The 15,684-nt window shown below is 37.2% G+C and overlaps 1 protein-coding gene across 1 annotated transcript; it reads left to right on the plus strand.

Annotated features, from left to right (window-relative positions):
* Positions 1-1,303: 1,303 nt before the first annotated feature.
* Positions 1,304-8,524, plus strand: LOC123541657 (thrombospondin-1-like). Its single transcript, XM_053525710.1, has 7 exons — positions 1,304-1,468; positions 3,451-3,488; positions 3,879-3,975; positions 5,011-5,071; positions 5,983-6,132; positions 7,401-7,571; positions 7,763-8,524. The coding sequence occupies exons 1-7, from the start codon at positions 1,304-1,306 to the stop codon at positions 7,912-7,914; spliced, it is 834 nt and encodes a 277-aa protein (XP_053381685.1). The 3' UTR covers positions 7,915-8,524.
* The last annotated feature ends 7,160 nt before the right edge of the window (positions 8,525-15,684 follow it).

A 15,684-nucleotide genomic window follows, 5' to 3' on the forward strand; every position in this document is an offset into this window, starting at 1 on the left:
AAAATCAGTAATTATTGCCATATCAGGAGCCATAACTCCAAGACGAATAAGGTGATTTGGCTGGTTTTTAAAAGGAACCGAGACATTATAGATATATATAAGTTCTGTGCAAGTTTTGTCAAACTCAAATAATAAATGTTGTCTCTATCGTATTCACAAGAAAAAGTTGAACGGACGGACGGTCGGGCGACGGACGACGCGTGATCAGAATAGCATAGTTTGTCACTTCGTACAAGTGAGCTAAAACATGTTACAAATGTGTTTCAGATGTAAAAATGCACTTTTTTGTTCATTTTTCCGATCGAAAATGACATGTGACAAATGTGATCAGATGTCACATCAAAAATCAGCATTGATCACATTTGTCTCAAAAATTGTTACATATGTGCTCAACTCAACTTGAGTTATGTGCTTGATTCCTGTTACATATGCGATCTCATTTGTAACACCTGTTACATAGGCGATCTCATTTGTAACACCTGTTACATAGGCGATCTCATTTGTAACACCTGTTACATAGGCGATCTCATTTGTAACACCTGTTACATAGGCGATCTCATTTGTAACACCTGTTACATATGCGATCTCATTTGTAACACCTGTTACATAGGCGATCTCATTTGTAACACCTGTTACATAGGCGATCTCATTTGTAACACCTGTTACATAGGCGATCTGTTACGAATGTGGTACTACAGCAACGACCTAGCTATCTCTTTTTCACGAGTAAGTATCATATCGCTTGGCCACGATTTAGTTATTTCGTTCCAATGAGATTCTATCTCATTACTAGTATCGCGTTACTATGAGATGAAAGAAAAATCCAGACTTGTTACTTCACGCTAATTTATGTCTTTTTTAAATAAGCCCCGTCTAAGGTACGCCTATTTTACTTTTCGTAAACAACCGACCATTTCTGTTACATTTAGACTTTTGACGGGCGTGTAACATGAAGTAAACGAAATCGGCTACACATCTAACTCTAGAATTGTATATCGACTTTTGTAATTCGCGATTTGTCATCGTACATTTGGACCTAGGAACGTTGGAAACGTACATTGTACCCCGGGCATTTAATAGTTCTCAACGAAAAGTGTTCTTTGCTTATTTAAGAGTGTACATTCGCCTGGTGTAATCACACCAGAAATGTACGGTTTTAAGAGTAAGTTCACAACAACACAGCATTTACTGAAAAGTATATAGACACAATTGGTTTTTTCACACATGATAACCTCAATATTAAATCACGTGAAAGACGACTTCTAGTTTCAAAGTCCTGGTAGCATTTGCTTTCAAGGTGATCATGTACATTACATCAACTGGATTCCTGGACGATATATTGACCAGTATCACGACCAAGAAGACTGCGCTGTCATTGACATGTCTCGAGGTGGCCAATGGGATGATGCTGATTGCAATACTGTGGTATCAGGAGGGATGCTGTCCTATCCGTGGATTTGTCAATACGGTGATATTTTAATGTCATAAGAAATTCAGTTCTTTATCCCATCGTTCTTTATCTTAATCCATTTTATACTCAATCCAACCGGGCCTTCTTATATTTTAACCAAGGCGGTGCCAATAATTCCAGTTTGCTTTTTTCCCATCGTTATTTATCTTAATCCATTTTATACTCAATCCAACCAAGTCTTCTAATATTTTGTCCAAGGCGGTGCCAATATTTTCAGCTTGCTTTTTCCCTTACCGTTTTATATTTTATATATGTTGTTTTATATGTTGGCGGTTTTTACGCTCCATCCCACCTTTTCTCTCCTCTACCTGCACAGACATCCTCCCGTTGTGCATACGTTTCATTTCATTAGAATATACCTAGTTGGTGGGTATTTGAAGCACCGTACTTTACCTGCTATATCTTTCCTGTACAATTTTCTATATATTGATGGTCTGTTTTGTGATGTGTGACTCACGCTTACTACCAGCTTCCTGAGAGTCAGCTCTCACTTTATATTTTTGTTATATTTTATACATCCGAATAACCTTAGAATTTGATTCACATTCGAAATTATCATTTTTACGTGTCTGGTCGACCGTAAAATGTCACCCAGGATTCAATGTTATCAGTTTTGGTACTTTTTGATTACGGGATCATTTCAATGGTAGTTTCTAACGAAGTGCCGCTTAGGCCGGTGTTTTGGGCGTGAATGGTGTTAAAAAACAGGTGCACAACTTCACATTCTGAATAATATTTCTAAACGGTTTCAGGATTCAATGTTAAATACATTTTGAGATATGTGCGACACATACTTTTAGGTGCTTTATGTATTTTTTGCAAAGTTAACGGCTTTAACTTTGCTCTTCCTGAGTAAAATCCCAAACAAAGTTCCAGGTACACAACTTCACAGGCTGACTAACATCCCTATGATATCTGATGACTTTAGGTCGGACGGACGTTCCTACATATGGTTATTGTTGTGGCTCTTTTGTTCTCTCTATTGTACTTTTAACCGCGTAAAAGAAAAATAGCCACAGAAAAGCCTGACGGAATAAATGACATCATATAGTAGTCCGACCGTCCGTCTATTTTTTCTGTCTTTCTTTCCCCTCGGATTTCGATTGTTAACTGAAAAATGCTTTAGCACAGGAACCTCAAACTTGATTAAGCAGGTTGGTCGTAACCGGCAAATGATCCCTGGTGATTTTGAAGCTGGTTGCTCAAATCTCAAGGTCACGATGAATTGACCTGAAAATCGATTTCCATCAATAACTGGAGAACGGTTTGTTTTAGAGTCGTCAAACTTCATAGGATGATTGTCTTTGTCAGTATGTGACCAGTATGTAAACTTTACCTTGTCCTGAAACAAAAGTGGTCACCTAGTAGTTGAAGTAATTGAATGCATTAACTTTCCCTGTGCTTTTTCATAAATCAGTTGTTTTTGTGAACGAGGTAAGATTGTCAGAATGTAAAAAACAGTTTTTCTGTTCTAATTTTAGTTCCGGTATTGACATTCGATCCCTATTTTCATTTATCTTTTCAGTTCGCCAGAGACAGGTACCAAATTCAACAGTCGCAGTTATAGCTGGTAAAATCATACAGTCATATATTTGAATTGTTCCATCATTTCTTTTTAACAGTAATAGTATGATGTTTGACATTTTATCCTCATGTCCTATATGTATTCTTATTAATTATCTAATACACCTAAAAGCTATATTGCCATTTACAAGATCCCTTTATGTCATATGTGTAGATTTAGCCATTTGCATGCTTTCAATACGAAGACCAAATCAGCATTTGTTCTAACATCTGTTATTGTCAAATTCATGAAATTAGAGAAAATGTATTGTATACCTCAACCCTTTCACAACAATTTATGTCAGTTGTAAATATGATCATCATTATTGTAGATTCTGATCAAATTAACATGATAGCATAAACAGTTTCTCTTAGTCGACCTGACAAAATTAATTCATTTTTGCCGTATTAAACAGCAGGGAGTTGGTCTAGCTGGTTCTATGGTTCATGCTCGGTAAGTTGTGGAACTGGAACTACGCACAGAATGAGATTTTGCAGTACTGGAAACTTAGTCGATTGTACAGGAATAGACTTTGAAACGGTATCCTGTGACGCAGGACCTTGTCCCAGTAAGTTATGTGTTATAAATAACTTGTTTCAATTTAAACGATGTATGTCATGCAATTCTGGTCTTAACTGACTTTAGCTGAATTATTAAGTACCAAGTGTTTGAGATAAGATAACTGTGTGCACACGTTGGAGAGGACATTGTGAATCCGACTAAAGTCACTTTCATGGCAGGCATATTAAATATGACACGTCCTTAATGATCACTTTCAATACAGGGTTATTGATTTGTATTTGATAGTTCTTTCGAAAAATTATCTTGCATTTTAAATTTCAGCTACACGCCTAATATGAGTGGTAAAATGATTTATTCATTACAGTCAATAGATACTGGAGTTCCTGGCAACAGTGGAGCACGTGCTCAACAACATGCGGTGATGGTTTTCATTTTCGCACGAGAAACTGTGACAACCCAAACCTCATTATGGCGGGACAAACTGCAGTGGATCTGGAAATGAAACAACTCTATATCATCTGATTGACTGTCCACGTAATACTAGATTTAATACAGTACAATATAATACAATACAATACAATACAATAACTATTTTTAGCACTACACATAAACAATGTTTTTAGCTAATCAAATATATTGAAAAAAATCAATGTCCAAATTATCTTATTTTTAAAATACTTTGTTTTGTACAAAATCATTTATATTTGTAATGTCAACATAATTGTACAGAAGTAACGATTTTGCATTGAAAACTTAGTTATGAATATTTTGTTCTTAAGCAATTCAAAACTGATAAAGCAACACGCCGTAAAAATAAATTATCACTTCATTATGATTTTTATCTTATGAATAATGCATTTCTAAAATATAATGTATGGTTCCGCTTTTAATTTTAGCTGATATACAAGAACGCATCATGATGGTTTAATGCTATAAAATCCTACATTAGTTTGTGTCAAATGTATATCAATGATATAAGTCCATGTAAAATCACATGACAAACCGCTTCCTTAAATGGACGGATTAATGCTTGAGTGCACAAGTGCATGTTTTTGAAGATAAACAAAAATTGTTATAAAACGGTACAATGCTAGGATAACATTAGAACGGGGAGACCCCAGAGGAATATAAGAAAGTTTATGCAGTTCCAAGTAATCTACCAACATGAATATAATAATAATCATACTTGCTTGTCTGAGATAACTGCGAATGTTACTTTCAGTATAAAGTATGTTGTGACCTTGACCAAATTACTTTAAAACGGTATAGTCATCTTTTGATCACAGACAAATAGCTAAGAAGTTTGTAGGCCGTATGCCCAATCAAGCGTTCTAAATTTTGATTAAACACTTTTCTATCTCAAGGTACCTACGTCCCTGAACTTTTACTTACTGACCACTTAAAAAAAGGGGACATGTATTTAACATAGGCACTCATGCTATAATGTTTGAAGGCTGTAGACCCAATGGTGCTACAGATATTTACTGGAAACCGTTTTCAGCTTCATGATCACAGTAACCTTGACATTTGATATGCTATCCCTAAAACAAAAGGGGTCATCTCATCTACTTCTTAATTAATCATACTTTCTCCGCGTGTGACATGCTTGCAGAGGTTATGTTTGGATTAAAATATTAGCAAAGTTTATGTGATGCAAAATTTAGTATAATGATTCTGTCTTTTTTGCGCAGGAACAATTAGATAATTAGTATTGATTGATGGTATTCAACAAGGAACTATCTACAATATTATTTCTGCTAAAAGTTTAGACGACTCGAATGTCATCTCTGAAATAGTGTAGTGATTAGATTGTTTAATCCCGTAAATTATATAATATGAAGAGATCACAGTAGTCAGGTTAACCCTAAGAATGAATTGTAATTATTATAAGAATCACTATTGTTAATTGTACATAAACAGATCGTGTAGGAATATAAAATATCTGCCGGAGAAAAACACATGTCAGTTTAATCTGCCAAATCTTTAATCAATATATGAAATAATGAAATAATTTAGTGTAGTGAAGTGTGAAGCATGAAGTATTAACTGTTCAGTCACCAACGGGCTTTCGTCTTTCGTTATAACTTTATCTAAACTTATATCTAACGGTTCATAACTCAAGCCAACAAGTCAATTATCCAAAATATTAGCGAGTTTGGTACTGAACCTGCCTGCAAAGTTTACTTGAAATCGAACCAGACGTTTTTGAGGAGTAGCATTGATAAACTTTTCTGACAGTCAGAGAGACATACAGACAAATAAACAGACAGGCAGACAGAGAGAAAATATAAAATATAAATGCAATACTTGTTCCTACATGTGGAAGACATAACTAGATGCAGTTGGGACAATGAAACTTAATGTAATCCAGATATTTTGAAATATTATTTTCTTATCTAAGATTCAAAAGAAATTTGTATTAAAGCGAGCTGGTCGAGTTGGTTTTACGGTACCTGCTCAGTAACATGTGGACCTGGGACCTCCGGCAAACTAAGACGTTGCAGTACTGGAAAGGAGGCCGATTGTCCTGGAAAAGCTTTTGAAATTCTGAGTTGTGACGAAGGTCCTTGTCCTAGTAAGTATTGCATCATTTCATTGACCAACATGATTATGTTTTTTAAGGTTTAGCAGTATATCACAAAACAACAGAAATGTTTAGTAAACGAGCATCTTGACAAACAATAGATCTGTCCAATACATGTTTTACTGTTCTGTCCCATAGAATTGGGTACTTAATATATTCTAAAGGAATTACCCTTTTTTAAAAAGAATGACATTTGTAAAGAAATAAATGTAAACAATTGTCAAAAACGATGTTTTATCTAGTTATGTTACGTTTAAACACTGGTTACAAATGCATCAAAACGAAGACATATAACAGCTTTTTAAAAATGGTGAGTTTTTAAAGGCGCTGAACTGTCCAGAAGTGTGGCCCCTTCATGCAGTCCCTTTCCAGAATTCAATACATATATGAGTAAATTGACAATGGTTTTGTAGAATGATATACATGTTTTATAAGCGATTTAATTTTCATGTAAAACGATGCTTTCTTTCTATGATTTTGTGATGTTCGAACTGTTTTCTCCCAAACATGGACCTATTTCTAAAGAATACTAACACGGTTCAAGTTGATTGTCTGTTATTTCTAGAGCGACGCAGCGGGGCGCCCCGCCCTGCCCTTTTTTACTGCCGCTAATAACACTATTGTCTGTTTCAAAACAAAGAAGAAAAACAGAAAAAACGGTTGATGTGCCGGCTATTAAGATAACATTATGACGTCAGAAATTAAGTACAATCGCCGCATGACTCTTAAGAAAAATGTTTGTAGTACTTCAATAAGCAAGTTATAGATTTCTAATGAAAATAAAAAAAGGTCTATATGTGTAATAATAATAAATGTTTAAGTGTCTGGGCGCCGAGAATTTCCATGCCAAAGAACACATCAATGTATTTCATACACAGATGGAAATTACTGTACTGTCAGTTATACCATTTTTCTTCTCTGACATTATTTAAATTGATCCAGCGATACATACAGTTTTAGACTTCTGATGTAGCAAACTCGTGACCTAACGTCAACTGTATAGCAAACGTTCTAACGGCATGTCACGATGCACACTTCTCGTAAGTAACTGCGGGTAACAAATGACGAGCTTTGTGACCTTTGTAATGTTCTTTTCGTGACGTCATGGCCGAGTGACATGTAAACATGTCGGTCATTTAAGTGTATCGTTGAGACAGCAGAATAATAATAATAATATTTGAACTGCATTTGCAGCCACAGTATGTATTTACTGAATTAAAAAATAGCAAGTTCTATTTCACGTTAATATTCTGGTGCAGTCGATGGCTCATGGGGATCTTGGCAAGCGTGGAGTACGTGCTCTACAACATGCGGCGATGGAAGCCTTTTTCGCACGAGAATCTGTAACAATCCCGCACCTCAGAACAACGGACTCAATTGCAGTGGTTCTTTCAATGAAACTTCAACGTGTAACCATGGAGACTGTCCACGTAAGACGTTATGAATTTATAATTATACATATATACATATCCTAGATTAGGTTTGAAAGAATAAGTCCAGAAATTCTTGTATTTTTACAGCTTACTGAAACACATTGCTGACATACTTACAATTTTCATGGTTACCATTTTGTAATATAAACCACGAAAATACAAGATTAATATAAACAAATAATTTTCAGACTGGTTGCCGTTCTATGAAACGTCGACGTGCAGTACAACATGTGGAGCGGGTTTCCTTCAGCTCCGGAGAAATTGTAGCTCTGGAAATCCTAGAGACTGCCATGGCAGTGAATATAGTGAAAAGCCTTGTAATCTTATGGATTGTTCTTAAAGAAATCACAATAAAAACAGAGCTAATACATATTTCTATTTGTTAGGAAAATGACTTTGTAAGTTCTTGTATCTATGGTATTCTTTTGTCCTTCAAAATATACAGCTTTGAGCTGAACAAAAAATCAAATCCCATTACTAATGAAAACGTGATTGCGCCTTGAGCCTGGCAAATAACTGAAAAGTCATGGGCACGCGCAGTTGTCGATGTGTTAAGAATCTACTTCCTTTCCTATCTACGGATCAAGGGGTCGTGAGTTCGATTCCCGGGTGAGGCATATGTTCTCCATGACAATTTGATGAAAGGCATTGTATCTGAAATTACTGTGAAATCATTCATATTTGTGGGGGACTAATTTTCGTAGATTTCGTGGTTGAGTCAATCTATATCAACTAGGGATGATAGTCTGATGCAAAAGGTAGCACCTACAGATCAAGGTAAGACATCTGGACAGTATTTTGGAGGTTTTAATGTTGATGAGCTGAAACTGGTTAAGCGTAATGACACAGATCTTAAAGACCTGATAAACTGGCTAGAGGACATCAGGGAACCTAACCCTTCAGACCTGTTCAAAGCCAGTCCTGCTCAAATATCGTACTGGTTAAATGGACAACAATTTCTGTTGAAGTGGTTTACTGTATTTGAATGATGTTAAATCAAATGACAAGACACTTATTCTATCTAAAATTCTAGTATATACAGCTTTAAGATTAAACCATGACTTGCCATCAGCGGGGCATCAACGTGTAGCTAGAACCAAGGAAAAAATGAAGGAAAATTTATTTTGGTATGGCTTAAAACAAGATGTGATTAACTTTGTCTCAGGTTGCAAAATCTGTAATCAGAATAAAAAACTGCGAAGGCATGGAAAAGGTGCATTTACTGAATACCAAGTAAGTGCGCCTATGGAAAGGGTTCACATTGATTTCTTAGGCCCATTACCTAAAACGCCTAGAGGAAATGAATACGTACTTATGTTATTGGATCAGTTTACAAAGTGGGTAGAATGTATACCACTTCCATCGCAATCAGCTGAAGTCACTGCGAAAGCCGTAGTAGATAATTTCTTTTCAAGGTTTGAATGCCGTTTCAGATTTTTTCAGACCAAGGTAGAAACTTCGAATCTAGGCTGTTTGTGGAATTATGCAAAATCTTAGAGATACATAAGGCTAGGACAACACCATATCAGCGGTCCAGCAATGATCAGGTAGAAAGATACAATTGCAGCTTAATGGATGCTGTTCGCTGCGTTATAGGTAAGTCTCAGAATCAATAGGATCAACACCTTCAACAAATCGCGGTTGCCTTACGATCGTCAGTAAACCGTATGACGGGGTTTACAGCAAACATGCTGATGCTTGGGTGCGAAGGTAACACGCCTGCAACTCTTATGTTTCCATTAAAACAAAGTGAATGTCTTACCACGTCAGACCATGTTAGTCAATTAATAGCTAATATTCAACGAGCGCATGAATTGGCACGAGATCGTCTGAAAACCATAACCAGACGAATGAAACGAGACTATGATCTCTGACTCTTAGAGAGAAATTACAAGGTAGGTGATATAGTCTATTTACTGGATTCTGTAGCACAGAAAGTGAAATGCAGAAAACTAAGTTCGCCATGGAAAGGACCAGGGGTAATTGTTTCTAAATTATCTGCTTATCTTTTCAGGGTAAAACTGAAAAATGTTGTATTTGTAGCAAACAACGACCGCTTTAAACCATGTCGGGACAGATAGATTCCTCAGTGGATAAAACACTAGCTAGCGAATCCATGGCAGGCACAAACAACAGCTAGGGGCAGTGATAGATTTTATTATTTTTGCAGGCAGCCATGGCAACAGGGCTTTATGATACAATGTGACTATTGTCAAGAATGGTTCCGTGGATCCTGTGTTGATGTGTCACCTAGCGATGCTCTAGACATAGATAGGTACAAGTGCAAAGAATGGAAAAATATTATTAAATTCGGGTAATCTTGTTCTTATCATTTCAGAATTTCAACATCAGTAAAGCTGCAAGGACTAACTGGTTATCTCAGCAGGGTGAAATCGACTCCCTTACAAAATCCGGAAAACTCATAGCCACAGACAAACTAGCTATGACTTTAGGTTTACACCCCTCAGAGTTAAAGCATGAAGAGGAACGTACACTGTTGGGTCAAGTGGAACTTTGTAAGGGAGATGAATCTAGAAGAGCATGGAGGAAGGCCTTGGCGGAAAGGTTACTGACGTACAAATTCCAGACTTGGGAATGATTGTCTCAGAATGTGTATCCCCTTCCACCACCTAAGAAATCAGAAGACTCCAAGGATCCAGAGGATCGTAGTAGGGATACCCGTCTCAAAACCGATTCAGGACTACAAAGAATAGGGGAGTACCTGGAGGATTTTGATACAGATCTGCTCAACCTGAATAAGGAGGCGGAAGAGGTGATGGATGTGGATGGGTACCAAGCAGCAGAGGAAGGAGACAGGTACACAACTCCGCCAATGGAGCCATCAAGCAAACCAGTTTGTCCTGTGAAACCCAACATCAGGAAACAATTTTCGGAAGCTCCTGAGTCTGTTGATCGTTCCAGATCGAAACCCAGATCTAAGTCCGGTTCATCACACTACGACCATCCGTGAGAAATAGGCGCTAATGATCGTCCTGGATCGCAATCCAGATCTGAATCAAGGTCATCTCGTCACGATCGTCTAAGAAAAGTGAGTTCTACCCATAGTTCTAGATCGAATTCCAGATCTAAGTCGGGATCAACTCATCAGAACCGTCAAGACCATCGACGCAACGCTTCACCACCGTCCAGTAGCGGAAGGGTCAATCGGGGTAGGTTCCAGCATTCTCTTGAAAGACCACGTTATCAAGAATCTAGGGATTATCATCCCCATGAATATCATCCAAGAGTTAGGGAACAGTTAACAAACATCGACGCAGGGATCACTCCGAAGCCCATGAATCACGAGGTGAGAGACCTAGGATCAGCCATCAATGTCCGGTTACTGACTGCTGTCATAGTATTGAACAGAAACATGCCATGCCTTTCAGAAACATGTTCCATTGTTGTTTCATCCATACATTAGCAGCAAGAAGACGGACAACCCTGGTCACTCTTTAGAGAATGCTGGTCGATACTCAAAAAACCATACAGGATCTGGTGGGAATGGCGAAGTCGGTGGAAAGTCATAAAGATTGGGATGAATCTAGTCCCAAACTTCACCAAGGTATGAGAGAGTAAAGTTTATGGAGGAAGTTTCCGAACCGATACCGAGTAAGTTTGATATGAATACCTCTGGGATTTGGACCTTACTCCATTGGAAACTCTCTTTAGTATCTCTCCTGAAGCCTGGGGATCAGATCTAGTTCCAAAATCTTTTTGAACCTTCACCCGAAGAAAAAGAGCAGCTTCCACACACTCCTTTAGCGTTTGATAGGCATTGTCATTTGGACCGCTGTATGAATAAACATCGTATTACTTTTCATTCATTGGCTGACATCAACAATGCTGTGACTGTCATAGAAGAGTATCAAGTAGATTTTCAACATGCAGTCGGAGTGTTCTGCGATCCAGAGACCTATCCAACCAAGGATCAAGTGCATGGGCGGAAGTCTCAAGGTGTTATTGTTACTGTTGGTTTACACCCGAGGAAAACTAATCCATCGCCGGAACAGTGGCAAAGGTTTGAAGAGTTACTTACCTGGCCAGAAATCACAGCTCTTTGAGAAGTCGGCAAAGACAGAACAGAACCAGTTAACACTTTGTCTTCGCAAATATTGAATCTTTGCCCTGATGAAGCCTGTCTTAACATGTCTTAAGGCTTGTCCGAAAGTGAACACCTCATCCACTGCCATTGTTTTATGGGCTCCAAGAAGTTAGTTCAGCGTTGGGCCAGTAAGATTAGGAACCACCAGGACACTACCAAGTTAGACTGTATCAAATGGCTAACTGAAAACAGACTCCTGCTTAAAACAGATGCCCCATACTTTCAGAAGGGAGGCTACAGATGAAGTGTTCCAGCTCTTTTTGAATACTCAGCAGATGAAGTCGCCAAAGTTAGAGGAGTAGCTTGGCAAGACCTACTGAAGAAGGCTGCAACGCTACTCATCTGTACCTAGACGGGTTAGCTCCAGCAAGTAAATGTTGGTCTGTATCCGGTTGTGGAGGTGCGACTCAATCGGGATATTAGGTGTAAGGTGCCAACGTGTGTCCCTATTTCCGAGTACTAAAACTGGTTGGTAACCCAGGCAGCTGTACTTCGAAACCCAGAAGTTAGCAATATAACCTTACTGGTCAGAGACCCATTAATAGCACTTTAACCCAGAAGTGAGTAAACTTAATCTACTGGTTAGAAACCAAGTAATAACCTTACTAGTAAGAAACCCAGTAATAGAACTTTGAAACCAGAAATGAGTAAACTTAAGCTACTGGTTAGAAATCCAGTAATAACTATACTGGTTAGAAACCAAGTAATAACCATACTGGTTAGAAATCCGGTAATAGTACTTCGACATCCAGGAGTACAACGTCTGAAGGCTCAGTTTTTGTGGGAGGAGGGCAATCCTTCATAGGAAGAAGAGGAGTGTAGTGGCTGCGGTTCACTGACCCGTAACTGATGTTCAGTGACCTACAACACGCGCGTAAATTCGCCGATATACGTTCGGATAGCTGGGAAAAGGGCATTCTGGTATACCGCACACTGCAGTGAGGACGCCATCTTCATCAGTATACTACAAGTTTTTCTACAGAGCGAGTTACGTAGTTCAGCCAAGGGCAACACTTCCAGTAAGTAAGTAAACGATTACTTACTGATATTTATTAGTGGAGTAACACTATACTGTCAAATATCCCATGGTCAACTTTTAGCGAGAATTTGCACGAATTCTCTCTCTTAATTATTGACTGTGTTAAAACAATTCCCTTCAAATTGGATTGCCTCCCTTACATTAGCTAAAGTCGTGTCATTCATGACCTAAGTCAATAATTCTTTGTCATGGATTTTGCATTGATCTAATATTTTGCTTTAGGTAATACACGGAAATTAATCTCGCATGTTACTCCATAGAAAGCAACAAAACATGTAGCCAGTTTTTTTATATAAATCATGTTGTTTTATAGATTCATAAAGAAGTTATTATTCATGTAAAGATATAAAACGTTTCTGTAAAAAACCATTATGTTAGCTTGTGATATTGCGAAATTCGTGTTGTAATGTAACAGAAAATGAAAACATTTAAATAAATTTCTTTTCTTTTGAAACTTTGAATCCCGCCAAACATTGAAATCCGAAAATTATTTCATAAACGAGCTTTCCAACAAACACATGTATACATAATAGTTTTCCTCGAGAAAAACGAAACTTGTGTGAAGATACATGTACTCCCATTTTGACTGATTGTTCTTGTCCATATAACGGTACTTTTGTTTAACTTTCATGCCCAGAAGTTTACTCTTTAAAACATGATAAAATAAAGAAATAAACTAAGCAATACTGTATTTGACAGGCAATGGCAAAGAAATCCCCGAGCAATTTAACGAACTTAAAAAAACATACATGTTACTAAAACACGCACACACATATTTTATTAACCGGTCTTGATCCAAGAGTTTTCATAGAAATCAAGAAAGAATCTATTGAATTATGAATCAAGTTTCTGATTTTTTTCTGATCAGCATTGGTGTTTGTGTATCATAGAGATCCTAACTCATGTTTTTTAAACAATTAGCTCTGATTCATCCTGTCTTCTTATTTATAGTGTCTAAGTTACTTGATTATACATAAAACAAATATGCCATTTAGATATGTGTTTATACATACTATACAATTCAATCATGACATCAAATTTATCGTGTAAACTAAAGTCTTTAGCTGTACAGGCGGCTATTTTTCATGCTTTCCACGAACAAAACCGTGACAAAAAATGTAGGTCGTACTAAAGAGATAATCCTACCGTGCAAACTCATGGAAAGCATGCCAATTTTGTTTTCAAACTTGGGTTTCATTTCTAAAATAGACATGATATTTTGCGTCTGTTAATTTCACCCTTTCTTTGCACATCTTGGAAACCATTCTGTGTCTTTTGTTTAAATAAATGTACACATTCTCTTGTCCCTCTCACCAGCTTTCAATGAGCGCCTAACTTGCAAATTACACTATTTCATTAGAAAAATATTCTTTGAGGTAGTTTTTCTCCTGTCGTCGAATGTTTCAAGATTCCAAAGTTATTTAGCTTTCAGTCAAAAATTATGTAATTTATGTTGATTCGTATTGTTCTCATAAACAGTTTGGTGAAAAAACAAAGCTCTGTTCTATTCTGTTCTTTTCATTTTTTTTTTCTATTTTTTTTTTTTTTTTTTTTTTTTTTTGACTAATTAGACAATTATGAACGTTATTATTTTAAAAGACTATATTGAATCGTACGTCAGTTGTTGGTATATGCAGTTCCGTAAATTAACACGGTTTAAGTTACATCAAAACTTTAAAAAAATCCACAAGTTTTTTATTTCTTGATATGCTTTGAAGTAAGAAGCCTTTACCCTATTACACTTAAAATTATATAATTGTATTGTTTATAAAGTCAAGAATACCTACATAGGTGATAATAAATTGTCCTGCTTTGGAAAATATGATTTATTTGCCTCTAAAGTAAAAGAAATTGAAAAGTTTACTGTTTTTTACTGTTTTTCACTTTATGTTCAATATAAGCGACGATGATACTTTTAAAACAAAATAGGAAGCAAGAAGATGTTCAGTTAGAATAAATATTTTCACATTAAATTGAAGAGAAGAAATTGAAGTTTACTGTCATATCTGGTAAAATATTCACAAACCAAAAGACATATTTGAAGTTAATCATTAAAACTAAATTTCCTATATAATCTATTGCTCAAAGTAATATCAATAGGGAAACCGATATTGATTGTCGGACAATTTTCAAGGGAGACAACCTACTATGATAAGCCAGTCAAATATAATAAAAGCTGAGGATGTATCTGTCATCCAGACTGCCATCCTGTCTATAATCATGTCAGTCATCCTGTCAAACATTCTGTCAAACATCCAGTCTGTCATCCTGTCAGTCATGCAGTCTGTCATCCTGTCTGTCATCCTGTCAGTCATCCAGTCTGTCATCCTGTCAATCATCCTGTCTGCCATCTTGTCAGTCATCCAGTCTGTCATCCTGTCAATCATCCTGTCTGCCATCTTGTCAATCATCCTGTCTGCCATCTTGTCAGTCATCCAGTCTGTCATCCTGTCAATCATCCTGTCTGCCATCTTGTCAGTCATCCAGTCTGTCATCCTGTCAATCATCCTGTCTGCCATCTTGTCAGTCATCCGGTCTGTCATCCGGTCTGTTATCCTGTCCTTCATCCTGTCAGACATCCAGACTGTCATCCTGTCAGTCATCCAGTCTGTCATCCAGTCAGTCATCTTTTTTTTCATCCTGTCAGTCATCCTGTCTGTCATCCTGTCAGTCATCCAGTCTGTCATCCTGTCTTTCATCCTGTCTGTCATCTAGACTGTCGTCCTGCCAGTCATCCTGTCAAACATCCTGTCAGTCATCCAGTCTGTCATCCAGACTGTCATCATGTCTATAATCATGTCAGTCATGCAGTCAAACATCCAGTCTGTCATCCTGTCAGTCACCAGTCCTTCATCCTGTCAGTCATCCTGTCTTTCATCTTGCCAGGCATCCAGTATGTCATTCTGTCAGTCACCGTGTCTGTCATTCAATCTATCATCAGCTCAGTCTCTTTAAACATAGTAAGA

This window comes from Mercenaria mercenaria, chromosome 15, assembly GCF_021730395.1.
Source record: "Mercenaria mercenaria strain notata chromosome 15, MADL_Memer_1, whole genome shotgun sequence".
Lineage (NCBI taxonomy): Eukaryota > Metazoa > Mollusca > Bivalvia > Venerida > Veneridae > Mercenaria > Mercenaria mercenaria.

What these genes read in the sequence shown, in the direction of transcription:
- LOC123541657 (XM_053525710.1), top strand. Translation starts at nt 1,304, where the DNA reads ATGTACATTACATCAACTGGATTCCTGGACGATATATTGACCAGTATC. An exon ending in TCCGTGGATTTGTCAATACG is followed by an intron (nt 1,469 to 3,450) that starts GTGATATTTTAA and finishes CGTATTAAACAG; the next exon opens with CAGGGAGTTGGTCTAGCTGG. An exon ending in CACGTGCTCAACAACATGCG is followed by an intron (nt 3,976 to 5,010) that starts GTGATGGTTTTC and finishes TAATGTTTGAAG; the next exon opens with GCTGTAGACCCAATGGTGCT.